General features: G+C 53.0%; 1 protein-coding gene across 1 annotated transcript in view; it reads right to left on the bottom strand.

The window, feature by feature from the left end:
- PRKCB (protein kinase C, beta) overlaps nucleotides 1-6,708 on the bottom strand; it is an 87,850-nt gene extending 81,142 nt beyond the window's left edge. Inside the window, 2 exon segments of the mRNA XM_009895134.1 lie at nucleotides 4,466-4,548; nucleotides 6,516-6,708. Of these exon segments, the coding sequence (XP_009893436.1) occupies nucleotides 4,466-4,548; nucleotides 6,516-6,708 (276 nt within the window).
- Between the last annotated feature and the right edge of the window lie 9,980 nt (nucleotides 6,709-16,688).

Genomic DNA, 16,688 nt, shown 5'->3' with positions numbered 1-16,688 from the left:
AGCCGTGGGGGGGGCAGCCCCCTCCACCCCTGCCGTGCCATCACTGTCTCTGAGTGCCCACAGCCATCAGTGTCGTCGTCCCCAGCCCAGCCCAGGGTGGCAGCCTGGGGGCTCTGCTCAGACTGCAGCTCCTTCTCAGGTCACACTGCGCCTAAAGCAGCCTTATAAGTAAGATTCCATCTCTGCATGCACGAATATCACAATACCTATCTAAATGTGTATATTTTTGGATATACGCCATCCACCTCGCATAGCCTGCGTCAGGTCTGCAGGGCGTTGGACTCGCCAGTGGGTCCTGCTGCCATTTTCTTTACGCCGTCTTAGTTGACAGAGAATAGAGGAGAGAGCGCGCGTTAGAGCTAAATGCACATGGCCAGAAGGAATCTCACAGTGTGACATTACTTAGCAGCAAAGGTCGTTGTCAAACCTCCAGCACCGCCGGCTGCGTGACGCGGGGAGCCCCACAGGCGCAGAGCAGGCAGCGCGGGTGGCAGGGGCTCCGCCATGTCACCCACACCCTCAGCATCGGCGCTGGGCAGAGGGACCCGGACACGTGCGTGCAAGGTTGTTAGCTTGCCTGGATGACCAAACTCAACTCTCAGGGAAGGGTAGGAAGTAGATTACCTTCTACCATCCTTAACGTCATTGCTCCATGCCTTGTGGATGATCCTTAAGGTCCCTTCCAACCTAAACCATCCTGTGATTCTCCAGTTCTCCTCGCCCTGTTTCCGCAGGCACTCACCATGAAGGAGCAGCAGCAGAGGCAGTGAGTGAAACTACCCAGAAAAACACAGAGGCACGAAGGGGAGTGGTGCAAAGACATCGTTTCCCTCTCATGTCACTTTACCCCCTCAAGTGACCCACTCCGGACAAGCGTGCTGGGAGAAGCGTCGTGCGGGCACACCACATGCACGCTCGCACGCAGACCTTACCACTGCTCCTCTGCACAGACCCCAACTGCGCCCCTTTGGCACGATCAGAGATGGAGTCGGAGGGATGCTTTTATCCCTTCCAAGGCTCGTCTTGCGAGCAGAGCCATGGAGCACTGTCCTTGACTGCCTCTGCCTCACTCCCGGCAAGCAACACCCCGAGCGGGCAGCAGCTCCTGCCCACACCTCTGCTGGGAGACCCTGCTGTGTCCAGAGGCACAGCAAAGACCTTGGGGGCTTGTGTCCTGCAGTCCGACACCAGTGCCACCCTGCCACCCTCCCCTCGGGTCTGCTGTACCACATGGAGAAAGGGCCACCGGTGCCGCAGCTGCTCCCACGGAGGCTGCGCAGGACGGAACTGCAAGCGCCCGGTGCCACGGATCAGGCGGAGGGTACAGCTGTCACCCGGGACCAGGAAGGAGCCCCGCCGACTGCTTTGGGGTCAGGGTATTCAGATGAGACCCCACCAGCTTCTCCTGACCTACAGGTTCATAAAGATGTGTTATGAACTAACAGTCTGCAGGACCAGAGTATCTGTGGATGCATTATTCTCTTTTAGGTTGGCATCTCTGTGGCATCTCCTTTTCCCCTCCACTAACTATTTTTTAAGGTTCAACAACCACCAATGCACTGCAGTTAGCAGTAGCCCCTATGGAGAAGAAAGTCTTCAGTGAGGAAAGCAGTAGTCATAGGCAAAGTGCCCAGGGGACGGGGGATTTAAAAAGCCATGTAATATCTTGAGTAATGGTCTGGTGGGAAGTGGAAATAAACCTGAGCTTACCAAAGTGTACACAAGCCCATGCCTGAAAGCACGCGTTTTCGGGGCTGCTCCTGCATCCCCCCCAGAAGCCACATTGGCAGCACACGGAAGCAGGACCCAGGCTGCTGCGGCAGCGACCTGGGTGAGCTGGAAGACACCTACCAGGGCAGCTCAGCCGCTGGGAAACAGCCAAAAAGCTTCGTCATCACCTTGTTAAAACCAACACCCTGCCAGGCATCCTCTCCGGAGGTGGAGGAGCGCTGTCAAGTTGGCTTCAGCACGCTGGAGGCACCGCACTGTGCAGGCAGGGCTGGGGGGCGGCAAGAGAAATCACGTGCCCCGAGAAATCCAGCATCAAGGGGTCGGGGTGGAAACGGGGTTTTGCACAGGCAGGTCCCTCCATCAGCCCCAAGCTGGGCACTGGGACAACGTCACCGCTTTGCTAGAGCCAAGGTGGTGACCAGGTTCAAGGGGACGTGGGGAGGTGTCAGGTACTGTCCCACCGCGTCCCCCTGCCCGGTGTCCCTGGCAGCTCTGCCCTGGAGCTGCCCAGAGGTTCTTTGGGACCAAAGCCCAGCTAGATTTCTCAGATCCAGCCCAGAAACGCTCCAAACCTAGCACGCTCAACACCGGAGGAGAAACCAGACAAAAGGGGAAGCCAGCAAGCCAGCCCTCTGGTTTGGCTGGAAGAGAAACACAGTTTTGGCAAAGGCTCCCAGACCACGGTGACCCACGCTCACCCCTTCCCCTCTGCGAACTCCAACAGCCTCTCCCGGCAGCGTCCACCCCACGGCACAGACAGCCCCTGCCCGAGGCTGTACCTGAAAGGGGCTGAGCCCCCCAGCTCTGCCCTCCCCTGCCAGCCTCACCCCCTCCCCAAAAGCTCCCCACGTATCACATTCACGGCGCGCAGCCCCGTTTCGGGCAGGGCGACTGACAACGCATGTTTAGCCTCCACCTTCAGCTGCGTGTTACACCGCCTGCTCCCACTGCTTCTATTTTTAAGGGTGAGAGTTGTGGTGCACTGTCGTTTCCCCAATTCGATCTCTTTTTCTCCTAGCAGTTCCCCAAATTAGCCAGTTTCCACGGTAAAACACAAAAACTGCCAGACAGACCTGAAAGGCGCTGGCAGAACCCCACCGAGGAGGCTAAGCCAGCTCCGCTCTGCTGCTCCAGCTCTCTCACTCGCCCCCGAAAGCCCGGGGATTCACCGGGAAATTAAGCCCTTGTGAAAATAAGGATGGGGACTTCGTCAGCGGGTATTTGGGTGGTTTTCTGCTTTTTCAAGACCGGCAATATTGTTTTCCAAAAGTCGCACCTAGACTGGTATTTCCCAGTAGTTTTGCCATCCTTGACGATGCTGCCTGGGCAATTCTGTGTTTTCTGAGGGAGTGGGAGCAAACGCAGCAACACTGACCGTGCCAATCACAAGCACGCATGAAATGTGCCTGCAGGTTTGTTTTGTTTTTTTTTTTTCTTGAGAAAACCAAACATATATATTGGTTTAATTAAACCTGCAAGGTGATATGGAACAGACTTGGAAAAAATGTGCCTGCTATTAGTGAGAAGCCCCCGGGGTGAGGTGTGGGGATGAGAAGCCCCCAGGGCAAGGAGCGGGGGTGCTGCAGGGATGCAGCCGAGAGCCCCAACCCCGAGCCCAGGGAACACTGAACAACCGACACTGAAATAGCAACGTGGGGTAGTGATGCTTTCGGAAAAAGTGATGAGCTGAGGAGGAAGAAGGCCGGGCATATTCCCTGGGGCTGACTCTAGCCTAGCAATGAGGTGGGCATCCATTAAACGACAGTGAATTCTTTCAGGTGTTTCACTTGTGACAAAAGGAGTTGACCTGAGTTGATGATCCGAGGGCTGGAGCACCTCTCCTATGAGGAGAAGCTGAGAGAGTTGGGGCTGTTCAGCCTGGAGAAGAGAAGGCCCTGGGGAGATCTTATTGCGGCCTTCCAGTACCTAAAGGGGCTACAGGAGAGCCGGGGAAGGACTTTGTACAAGGGCATGGAGTGATGGGACAAGGGGGAATGGCTTCAAACTGGAAGAGGGCAGGTTTAGATTAAACATTAGGAAGAAGTTTTTCACTTCAAGGGTGGTAAGGCACTGGAACAGGTTGCCCAGAGAGGTTGTTGAGGCCCCATCCCTGGAGGTGTTCAAGGCCAGGCTGGACGTGGCCTTGGGCAACCTGGGCTGGTAGGAGGTGTCCCTACCCATGGCAGGGGGGGTGGGACTCGATGATCTTCAAGGTCCCTTCCACCCTAAACCATTCTATGATTCTATGACCCAGCCTTTGAACCAAACCCTGCCAGAAGAGAGTGCTCAGGGCACGCTGGCCAAAGTCCTAAACCAGCTTTCTAGCACTTAGTGCATCATGCGCGTTAATTAACCCCAAACCTAAAACCTCAGTTCAGGTGGCAGAGCCTGGAAACATCATTTTATCCATGGGGAAACTGAGGCTGAGACTCAGGGGATAAAAGGGAGACGGGGCAAGCAGACAGAAACATCTCCACATTCCCGTACATTCTCCCCGCTCTGCTGAGAGCAAGCTGTTGGATGATTTGAAAGTGGTTTAAGCGTATCCAAAAAATACGCGAGAGCCCACACAGCTATGAATAACAATGAATTAGACCTCCACGTGAAATAGTGGCACAGAAGTGTCACCAGCCAAGAAAGCCAGAGGAACACCACCTCCAAATGAGTGTGAAACAGTGTGATCCACACAAGGCCGCGCTGTGCCTTCACTCGAGGCGGTGGGGCAGGTACTTACATCCGAGGCAGGGCCTTTATCAGCACCGGGGCAGGAGAAGGTAACGAACTCATGGCACCGCTTGTGCACGACGAAGCAGCAAACTGCAAAGAGAAGACAGTGACAGCGTCAGTGGGATGTTAAGGGACTGGCATCACGTGAACGCAGAGCTTAAAAAATAAAAAGCTGTTATGTCTGATTTATGAGCAGACTTTTCTTTAACTAAACCTGTGGCAGATTTTTAAGCCTCACTGAATATCGTCAGCTGGACCAGGCGTTTCAGTAAAACTAAGCAGAAGCAAAACGTTGAACGAACGTCAAAGGAGGGCTGGGAGCCCTTATGTTCGCTTTGAGCTCATTGTCACTCATTTGAGGTCACTGCCATGTATAAAAAGAGGGAGAATCTGGCATTCACGGGTATCCGAGCTGAAAAGTGCATGTGTCCAAAAATGGAAGATTGTACCGATGGGAACAGGTGGGCAATTTTCCTCCCACAGTTCTGCTTTTTCTTCAGCAACTCCACAGCCTCCATTTGCCAGACCAGAAGACACGTACATCTTCCTCTCCTCACGCACACATGCCGATGACAAAGCCACCCTTCTGGGAACAGTGCAGGAAAATCAATCCCAACAGCCCAGACTTTCAAGCAAGAGTATCCAGAACTAAAGCCACATCTCTTAAACCACCAAACCCTCCCAGCACGTGCTAATCTGAAGCTGCTTGCTGGCCTACTCAGCTCAAAGTGCTGTACTTAAAGGCTAATTTTTTCCCTAACTGCCAAATAAGCATCTTAGTTTCACTAACAGACCTTAAAAAGTCCACTCGGCACTGTAGATTATTTAAAGCGACGGCCCAGGTCCTTCTCCGAGGGTCTCAGCCCACCCCTCCCCTGCAGTTGGAGGTGACACTACTGCTCTGGGAAGCCCGGGTGCCCCAGGTTTGGGGAACGGAGGCACCACCTCACACCCCATGTCACCTCCTTCTGGGTGCCAGCCCCAGCTGGTCCAACCGTGCCCCATCCCCGCATCCGCACCGCACCCCATCCCTGGGGATGGGACCTCAGCTCCGAGGCACCACCGCGCAGGAACAGAGCAAAGGGAACAAGCGCTGATTCTGCAAACAAAGCAAAGCTGTGCAAGGAAACCTGGGCACCAAACTCAGCTCTGTCTCAGGGGTCTCTTATTTGCCACGTCCTTTCCCCCGAGAGCCACAGTCACACTAAATGAAAGAGCAACTGGAAGATGAGCTGCAGTCTATCGGGGTTCAGAGAAACTGAGCACGTAAAAGGAACTGAGCAGTGCAGAAATGAAGCAGGTTTCAATTGCATCAATACTGGACTTTCCCAAGGAACACGGAAAACGCAAGTGACATTTGCCATTAAACTCACAATCCCCTTATTTTGCCCAGCCACATCCAGCTTTAAATTTGTTTTCCTTTCCACATTTTTCATTATGAAAAAACAAAGCCAGAAGGTTTGAGAGGCACATCAGCTGCCAAGAACTCTCTCCTCGTAGGACCTCTCACTTGCTTTCCTGGGTCTAACAAATAAACATTTTCTTGAAAACATTGTTCACTGCTTCTGTCATTTGTATACAGAGACAGAAGCATCTGGGAAGCAGGAAGGAAGAAATTAGAACTCTATTAGCAAAGATTTGTCCTGAAGTGTGTGTATAAACTCAATAAGGCTCCGTGACACGCTGGAGCACATGCGCTGCTGGAGGTTGCATGCTGATGCCAACATCTAGGCTGTGGTGAGAGGTTCCCAGTGGAGCTGGAATAATTTGAGTTCCACAGAAGAAACAAGATTATTACTAGGCTGAACTTCCTAATGCCGTTCTTCCATGCCATATAAAAAGGCTGTTCAGTGCAAACCTGACTGAAGAGTAGGTAAAGAAAGAAAAGCAGGTCCGTCGGTGCTTCCCCAGCTCCTAAGAAGCTTTTGCGCTTTGGGGACGGCGATATTTGTTCCTGCTTGGGGAAAAAAAACCTTCCTGCCTTTGGGGTGACAGAAGCTGGAGAAGGGAAAAAGCAGGAGTTGCCCGTACGGGTTCTCCCATCAGTCACAGCTCACCCATGGGTGACACCCGGTCACAGGAGCCCGTCTGCTTCTGCTCCACACGGCGTGAACCCGGTGCTGGCTGGAGCTGCCCTAACACCCCTCGCCCAGCGAGGAGCATCCCGCTGGCTCTGCCCGTGCTGGAGCCCTCCTCCGGCTGGATGAGCCCAAGGAGGCCACCGCAGGCGAGCCAGGCTCTGCTCCGCATGGCTTTGTGCAAGGAGCCACCAACCTGCCTCCTCCACCACCATTGCAACCTTCCTGGTGCTGCTATAGATCTCCCCACCGTACTCTTCCCATCTCCTCACCGCGCTCAAGGCACGATGGGGATTAAATAAGGTTCGTTTTTCTCTCTTATAACAGCGGCTTCACCGCCAGAGCTATTTCTGTGCGTGCTCCCCGCTTTACTTTCCGCGTGCACCTCCCCTGAACAGGGCGAGCGCAGGCTGTCGGTTTGGCTTTATTTTAGGGAAAAGTCAGAAATCTGACCTTTCTATTTTTGCTCAGAAAGCCGCGGTGCTTCGCTTTCAGACGCAAGGCTCCCGGATCCCTTCTGCGCCAGGCAGACAGGACCAGGGCCCGGCTCTGCCAGCACATTAACGGGGATGCATCACTCCCCGGAGCCTGCGTTGCATAGCCGGGAGACGCAGCACATCAGCAGAGCTGCGGGTTTCAAATGCATTTGATTTTAAAAAAATAAAAAAAAAATTAAAAATCAAAAAATCCAAGTCTTAAGTTCTGCTGTGCTCGAGAAGAATCTGCAGTGGCTTTCCATACTCTGCTCATTACACATTTAATTTGACAGGCAGAACTTAGGCGATAAGGAGAAACAGAGGGAATTTGAAGAAGCAAAGGAAAGGAGAGCACAGAGCACCAAGTGATTGATCCTCACAGACGTGCGAGAGGATGAGCGGAGCAAACGCGGCGCACGTGTGTGTGCACGCCAACCCTGGGTGAGCCGCTCGCTCTTGCCTCTCCAAAAACACTACAAAAGCAGAACAACGTTTGTTGTACCTCTGCAGAAGCAGAAAAGGTGAAATGCCCACTTCCAGTGGCAAGAGATTAGAAAGCCGATGTCAGAAGCTCAAAATCACCCTGGATTTGTATTGCAGCCCCTCCCCCATATTCTTTCAAGGTTTCACTGAAGAGTTTAATTATTAAAGATGGCATTAAATATATACACGCAGGTAACACCTCCTGCCCTTTGAGCAGGGACCTAACGAATGCACTAGAAATGCAGTATTTTCTCTTCAAGTGTCAAAATAATTGCCGTGTGTTCAAAACCGTTCATATTACAGCTCAATTAAGCAAATGATATCCGAGTCACTGCAAGTCATCTTTGTGGCAACTGAATATTTAGCAAGAATAGCAGGTTCTCCAGCAATCAACGTTAAAGCAGATTGTCAGGACAATCCATTGGAAGATGGTGAAGCGTAACGCTTCCCGGAGCGTCCAAAGGAAACAAGAGGCTCTGCCGATTGCAGCGGTGTGGGCTTTGCATCCAACACCTCAAACGATGCTCTGCAAGCCTCGGAAAGATCCACTCAAACATTTCAGGAGTGCTTAGGTGAGCAGTCAATCCACGCAAAAAAAACGGCCAACAGAATTAATCGGGTGCCGGAGCTTACGCCAGTAATCCTGCCTTAACTCCTAAACGTGCATCCTACCCAACAGATGCCAGAAGATTTGATAGATCTTTCCTCCCGTGACTAATCCAGTGCGTTGCGCTGGGAAGAGATCGCTCGTTTTCCACCCCGCCGAGCAGGAGCCGGGCTCTGCCTCTCCAGGAGTGCGGTACCCGGACAGGCGGGTCCTGCTGGGATGAGCACGGACATGCCACTCCTGGTTTCATCACACTTCAGCATTTCCAGCCTGAATCTTTGTCAGTTTAGAAACTACAGTACCAGCAGCAGCTTTCCCAGGTTGCTAATTAGACAGTTAATTTGTAAATCTTATTATATGGATAATAAAGTTATCAAATCCCACTGGTGAGCTACAAACATCCCGAGTCATTTATATACAACAAAAATGAAACATTAACCTTTACTATTTGTTACTGAATAATGCAAGATTGTTTACTGGCCCTAAATTCTTCTGTAGAGCGATCTCCATTGCAGGCATCTGGGGAGACATCTCTGTGTCGGGGGAGCGAAGGCTACAAAACCCTACAAAAGACAAGAGGCAGAGCCCTCGAGCTCAGTGATCTCCACAGGCTTACGAGACTTGCTGGAATGTACATTTTTAATCGCAGCCCCAGCACAGTTTCTCAGATCTGGGGAGTTTTGCACCGAAACGTCAGGGCAAGATCACGCAGGGCAAGATCACCATTCCCTATGATCCTGATGGAGTTGGGGGAAGAAAGGTCTCCTAGAAGGTTGGTTTTCAAGAGCTAAGAAACCACAACAGCAACAGGGCACCACGGTATTTTCAAACCCTAGGAATTCACCGTATTTTAAAGGATGAAAAGAGAGGAAGTGCTAATGGTGTTGCTTAAAAATATATAGAGAGACTTAAAGGCTTCTTGGCCTAAACCACTGCTCAAAAATCCTTGAGAAAAACCATAAAGCACTTTCCCCAAACTGATCACAGAACCTGCCAACCACAATAACCTCATCAAAATGCATTCCAAGAGTATGAGCGTTGCAGAGCACGTGTCCGGCTGCACCTCCAGCCCGGTAAGGGACCTCCCGAGGAAGCTAGGGCTCCGCAGTCGGCAGAGCATCCATCAGGTCCCGGCTGCTGACAGCCAGCCAAACCGGGCTGCTGAACGCAGGGACACAGGCCAGCAAATTAAAGCTTTATTCAACAGCGTGTGGTCAGGAGCTGTCGTACGTTTGCATGTTTTGGAACAATGCTGCAAATTACCGCAGCAGACAGAAGCCCCTGGTAAGTCCCCCGCAACGGCAGGAGGGACAAATCCATCCCTTGACTGCACCCCATGGAGATGTTGCTGCAAGAAGCCGGGTAGAAGTCCCCTAATTGCTGAGGATTTTTACCATCCCAGACCCATGGCCGGTGACCAAGACGAGCTGCAAGCTGAACGCTGATCTTGGAGAGGACTTCTCTGCAGCACTGACCGCCTCACTGCTGCTGTAGGACCAGGTCTCGCCCCCCCCCACCCCCCCCGCCTGGACCCCAGCACCTCTCCTGGCAGTCAACGGGACAGAATGAGTAACAAAAGCCTCAGTGAAAGTAAAAAAACAATAGAGGACAGACCTTGACATTAGCCAAAGCGCAATTAGAGAAGAGCCCAAACTGCCACAAAGGGGCTTCCAGCATCCTGAAGCAGCCAGGCGGGTTTCAAGGTACATCACCTCGACGCGGGGGAGAGGTGATGGGAAGAGCCAGCGCGGTGCGCTCGGAGCGGTGCGACAGGGCTCTGGGATGCCAAGTCATCAGCCCGGGACTGCTGAACACCCAGGGACCCTCACGAGCACCTGAGTTAGCACAGCACCAGGCAGGGTCACCGTGGGAACAGAGAGTCCCCTCATTCCTCCAACATTGCCAGTGAAAGCAGGAAAAAACTCTGTCGGAGGGGACAGGGAGAGAGGTTGCAGCATGACAGAGCCAGCTTTGATGCCACTCAAGGCTTGCTGGGACAGGCAGGGGGATGCACCCCTCCACCCCATGCTCGTGGGGGGCTGCGGAGGAGCGTGGTCCCCCCTGTTCCCATCAGCCCTGCGCCCGGAGCAGCCCCAGCCCACGATGCTGAAGCCCACCCGTGCGAGGGGCTCCCACGGCTGATAGCCCGGGGCTCCGCTCTTCTCCCACACAGCATTCCATGGAGGAGCAGGAGCAGCCCCGGCCGTGCCGACTTCCCCCGTTGATGAGTGACGCAGGTACCGCTGTCTATCTCTCACCGGGTTTGTTTATCGCAAAGACAGAGCTTGTTTGCTCTGCGTCGCCGGCACGTGCACCTTCCTTCTCCTTCAGAGTATTTTCTTTTCTTCTGTTTACAGAGCGTAAACAAATGCAAAAGAGTTTCCCCACCATATGCACCACAGCTCACCTCACATGCTCCGTCTCCATTCAGATGCTTTCCCAAAAGCAGACAATTGGGCAGTTTGCCCAAAGACACAACAATGCTGAAAAATTTGCTCTTAGAATACAAAATCCTTCCCAGTCCAGTGGCTTCTGCCCAGGAAAAGCCCTTATCAAAGCTTTAAGCTCTTTAGACTGGCATCAGGCTGCCCGGGGAGCCAGCCCAATGCCGGCACACGTATTCCCAGGACTATGAAAGCCCAGAAACGTCTCAGGGTTAGCGTTTTATCTGCAAACTCCAAGTGTCTGAGACTGCCGAGTCCATCCCAAGAGCAGCAGACCCAAGCGCTGGAGCTGTGTCTCTGCCCATGCCATTACTGCCAGGACACACGTTTGACCAACACAGCAGCCAGTCCTGTTCAGAGCGAGTCTTTTGGGGTATTTTGTGGCCCCATCTCGAGCATACTTTGACCTTGCTCTAGATCAGGTTTTTTGGGATGCCAGAAGCCCACTCTAGAGGGAAGCCCGCCTTGCCCCGTACCCGGGCCACGCTGCACGGCTCCATGCCGTGCGAGGAGCTGGATGACAGCGAAGGGTCACAGATGCTGGAGGGCCAGCAGTGGCATCGTGCCACCCCGAGCACCACACCTCCACGCAGCCCAGAAAAGCCGGGAGACCCCCAAAGCCACTTCCAAGCCACAGCATCCCCAACACGAGCTCTTGGCCATCTGCACGGCCCCCTGGCACCAGCCCACAGCTGAGGGCTTAAAAATGCCAGGGGAGAGCAAACCCGCGGCGTACCTGGCAAGCAGAGCAAGGCTGGCTCGGGATGATAAATCATTTCCTGACCCCTGCACGCTACCGGCTTGGAGCCTGCCACATGAGATCTGATTAGCCTCATCTACCCCATGAAACGTCGTTAGCTGGCAGGAAGGTATCCAGCCCTCCTCAAAAACCCAGACGCTGTGACAAATGACTTCCTGCAGGAATGAACCCTGCCTAGCAACTCCACGCTGCATAAAGCAGCATCGCCTTTTATTTGATCTCCATTTGTTGCTCTAATTTCATTGCGTGAACTCCTTGTCCTGATGTTCTGAAGAAGGGGCTAATCAATTTTCCCCCCCCACTCCGAGTCCTTCACGAAATGAATAATTCAGGGAAGCCACCTCTAATGCTTCCCCCTCCCAGTACATCTCTTCCCAGAATACACGTCCCCGCTGCAGGGAAGCCCTTTGTCCACCTCCACTGGGCAAGGGAGAGGTCTGGAGGCACCGAGAACAGTCTCAAATATGGTACATCAAATAAGGCAGACAGATGGAGAGCTAACAGAGCCAGAAGAAGGATCAAGCAAGATTCATCTAAAAATCAAACCCAGGGAGGAGTTAAAACCTCCCCAGAGAGCTGACGGAGCCGTGATTTAGCAGATGGTTCTAATATCATGAAGCTCGAAGATTATTTCGAGCGTATCTCCGTGCGTGGCTGCTCCCTTACAACCTGTGGAAATTCTCATTTGGGTAACGTTTCCATTTCCTGAATAACAAGATATTCAGAAAACAACTTGGAATTCGGATTATCAAAACTGGAGAACAGAGGAGTTAAAACCTCCCCAGAGAGCTGACGGAGCCGTGATTTAGCAGATGGTTCTAATATCATGAAGCTCGAAGATTATTTCGAGCGTATCTCCGTGCGTGGCTGCTCCCTTACAACCTGTGGAAATTCTCATTTGGGTAACGTTTCCATTTCCTGAATAACAAGATATTCAGAAAACAACTTGGAATTCGGATTATCAAAACTGGAGAACACACCCCCCCCCCCCCAAATATATTTTTAAAGGAGCTTTGTGTTGATCCACCTACGCTGGGCAAACCCACGGGGTCAGATGCATTATCCCGGCTTTGCCCCGATGATGTACTGAGATGTACCACAGCCAGCACTTGCCCACAATTTTCCATTCCCACGTTAAAAAATAAGACCCGCTACATCAAACAAAGTCAGTGAAGCATGGTAATCATAAAATAAGGGGAAAGAAGTTTCCAGGAGGGGAAGTCCTAAATTTCTGACAGCGCTTTACAGCTTTTAATCACTTACAGCACATAGAGAGAAGCTGAGCTAAAATTTGTGCTCTTTGGATTTAATCCCCAGCTTTGGTTAAAAGCTTTCTGGAGTTCTCACAACACAACAAATATCTTCAGCTCCCCATCAGACTTCAGCAGTTTTCCCGTTGTCAGCTCCAGAGACACAGTAAAAATGACCGTGCTCTGGGATTTGGGGGCTGCAGTTCTCCTCCACAGAAACCTATTGGGGAACAGCTCTGGGGTTTGGGATGGGGGGAAGAGGGGGTCATGGTGAATCCAGGCTGATGCGCTGGTTCCACGTGTGTTAGTTTGCTCATTGGAGCCGAGGACGAAGCAAGAGACACAAAAACCCTTACAGTAAAGGAAAGAAGAGCTATTTTTCTTAAGGAAGAGGGGGAAGAAGATAAAGAGAGAGACAGCAGGCTTCTCTTCTGCAGGGTGGTGCCAGCCTTATTTCTCTACGAGACTGGGATTGCCTGAAGAGCTACAAAGATTTTCAACCCAAGAAAGCGATTCTTACTCAGACCAGTTAATTCTACGTTACCGGTACAAAGAAACCTTCATTACAGGTTTGAAGAGGCCCAGCCTGGCAAATCAGTGCTGAGAAAGCCGTCATTCGGTGCCAGGAAGATAAAACTGCCTTTCCTGGTATTTCTGAAGTAAAAGCAGCAGTATGTTTTTTGGTTGGTTTTTTTTTTTTTTTTTTAAGCTATACAATCTCCCAGCCATTACAAAAACAATTGGCACTGTCCATTCTGCTCTCCGGCAGATCCTGTCGGCAGTTCCCAAAGCAGAGACCATACGAGACCCGACACCCCAGGCAGGACTTTGGCCCATCGTTACTCATCCCAGGCTGGATTCTGGGAAGCAATAGAGCATGGACACAAACACGTGCGGGACCAGGGCCTGCCACGGGCTCCACAAGCCGTCCCCAGCCGAGCGGCCCCTTGGCGGATGCCATTTCCCCTTTTCGCAGGGAGAGGAGGATGCTCCTGCTGCTCCCACCCTTCCCCAGCGCCGTGGGAAAGGCTGAGCCTTCCATGAGAGGAGCTCAGCGACAGGGATTATGTGCTTGAAGAGCAGGAATCCTCTCTTTTGTGCAAATCCTTGTTAGGGAAAGGACAGACTGAAACATCCTCAGTTAGGTTCTTTATCTGCCCATATACCGGGTACTGGCTCCGGAATTTTTGCTCCCATCTCCCATTTACCCCACAGAGGGAGTTCGCAGTTCTCCAAGAACACAGACCCCTTGCTCTTCTGCCTCCTTGCTCTTTGGGAAGAGACCACAGAATCACAGAATTCTCTAGATTGGAAGAGACCTGTACGATCATCCAGGCCAATCATCAACCCAACACTGACAAGGTCACCACTAAACCATGTCCCTGAGCACTATATCCACACCATCCTTAAATACCTCCAGGGATGGGGACTCCACCACTGCCCCGGGTAACACTTTCCAATGACTGATGGCGCTTTAGGTAAAGAAATTCTTCCTAACATCCAATCTAAACTTCCCTTGGTGCAACTTGAAGCCATTTCCTCTTGTTCTATCACCTGTTACTTGACAGACCAGGTCAACCCCCACCTCTGCCACCTCCTTTGAGGTAGTCCTAGAGGAGAGCAATAAGGTCTCCCCTCAGCCTCGTTTTCTCCAGGCTGAACAACCCCACAAGGGGCAACGTTAGCTTTTGAAACAGGCTGTGCCTGAATAGATCCAGCATCCTGCAGGATCCCCTCTCTCGGAGCAGTGTCCCAAAACCTGTGATGCCGACCAGCCAGCAGCGCCCGCTGCTCCGCGCACCTACGCCAGGACAGGCAGCTATTTCCAGAGACACAAAGACATTAATTTTACATTAGAGAGCCTCGTCCCGGCTCAGAAAAAAACAGCTCTGAATTTAAATACTTCATCAGCATTTCTCCCGTACCAAGCTGTAACTGAGATTCACTTTCAGACTGAATAATTTAGCCCCGTGTGCGCTCCTGGCCCCGCCCGCGGTGCGTGACCCCCCGCCGAGCCTCCCAGCGCCGGCAGCATGGCCGGAGCCCGCGGCAGCTCGGGGAGGAGGCGCGTCGCAGCGTCAGCATCGTGCAGCAGAGCCCAGCTCGCACCCGGCTCCGGAGCAGGCAGCAGGACTTGCTGCAGCCTCTGAAGCCGGGCAAGAGCCTGGGCTGTGCTAGCCTGGTTTTATTCCATCCCTGGTTCCTCCATGAATTGCAAGTTTGAGGGCTCCCCGGGAACGTTCCTGTATCACCGATGGCCCGGGATGGAGAGAAAAATGCATTCAGGTGCCGAGGGGTTTTGTGGGCAGGATCCGGGCTGCTCCTTGCACTGCGTGTTTTGGAAGGCTCCTACAGACGCCGTCATCTCCTCCTTCCCTCTCTCCTCCATCAGTTCATGGATGACTGAGCCTTCCAGCTTGTGCTGTCTCCGCGCTCTAGCGCTTGTCCGCATTTCGCCAGCGTCTCCCACCCATGGCTCAGCAAGGCAGCACCCGCCTAATTCCCAAGACCAGGCTGGCTCGGATGCAGCCGCCGAGTCCTTCCCCACCTCCAGCAGATGAGACTGCTGCCCATGCCCCTGGCCACACCACCACAACACAGGCAGGACACCCCAGAGAGCTCTCAACACACTCAAGGCAGCAGCACAACCACCCCCATCCCTCCCACATACCCCGTGCTCGCCGCGTGGCCACCAGTTATCTGTGCCCTTTCCTTGTCAGCTAGTTATGACTTGTTTGCTCTTTGAGCATCTCCGCGTTCCCATGGTGTTTCTCATGCTCAAGGGCCAGATGAACTCAGCATGTCCCACCGCGAGGGCGGCACCCACCCTCCACACTCGGGAGGGAGAGGATGCGGTGGGCGAAGCGGGAGTTCGAAGCACGCCCAGATGTCCGTGGTCCCCACTCCGCAGCTCTGACCCCCAGCAAGGTTCCCCAACGGTCGCGTCAGCACCCATCGCTCCCCCAGGGCATTGCACGTGTGCCCCCGGAGCAGCTGACTTTTCCCATTCCAACCCCTGGAAGGCACTTGTGGTCCAGATCCCCCCAACACACACCTGGAAAGCAGAAGCCTGGCACTCCATTCAATGCAAGCGATGCTTCTGGGCACTCATTTCCCCACATAATTTAGGGCCTTAAGAAAATACACAAATACAAAGAAAGGACAGCCTTGCAGAACTGTAGAAAGGAAGCCTCGCTTCTCCCTTTGCACCTGGAGGGCAGAGAGACCCTATAGGAGATGTAGGGTTAAACACCTCCCCTGCTACAGCAGAGCCGCCCCCCCCCGCCTCCTCCCGGGGCTGCCCAGGGAGCCCAGGAGCCCTCGACCCCAACCCAGCGATGGGGCAATGGCACCATCCCACCCCTGGGGGAGATAAAACTGGCATTTGTGGCTTCTCGGGGTAAGACCTTGTCGACAAAAATCAAGTGGATCCAGCGCCTGCAGTGTCCAACACGCAGAAGTAGCCCTCAGCAGCTGTGCTGAAGAGCAGGGGAGGAAGGCTACTCTGCTGCTCGCTTCCAAAAGAGACGTCTTTAATACTCCCTTTTTTTTTTTTTAAAGGGGTTAAATATTTTGAACCCAGCCATGCACTTTTAGAAGGAGTCGAGCACATACGAACAAAACATTCAAAAAAGTCTGCAGCTTTTACATGAAATACCAGTAATGAATTGACAACATCCTCTGCATGACAATGAATGTATTGAAGCCAGGCGGGATGAGGAACATCAATCATCCATGGCAATATAATAGGTGTGGGTGGGGAAGGGGACGATGACAGCATTAGAGCTTGGATCCGGGGGGGGGGGGGGGAAGAAAAAGTCTTCATTCTCCCACCGCATGTGCCAGAGAAACACCTAAAGCCACATCCAGGCTACAAGGGACGGGGGCTGTCCTGGGAAGCAGAGCAGGGAACGCAGCTGACCCGGCTTTTGCAGCTCTCGCTGGCACACGGTCCACCGGAGGCGGCAGTCGGTGGGGCCCCCCACCCAGGACATGGCCAAAGCCCAGCTCCTGCTTCCTCTCCGAATTGCTTGGGTCAAAACCGCTGCCTGGGAGCCGCGAGCAGAGCACCTCACCATCCAAAGACACCCGCGGGAACTGCTCCTTTCTGCCCCCTCCCTATCTGCCCGTC

The sequence above is a fragment of the Charadrius vociferus genome, unplaced genomic scaffold, assembly GCF_000708025.1.
Source record: "Charadrius vociferus isolate BGI_N301 unplaced genomic scaffold, ASM70802v2 scaffold600, whole genome shotgun sequence".
Taxonomy (NCBI): Eukaryota; Metazoa; Chordata; class Aves; order Charadriiformes; family Charadriidae; genus Charadrius; species Charadrius vociferus.
Note: the sequence above shows the minus strand (reverse complement) of the source record. Positions and strands in the feature narration are given on the sequence as shown.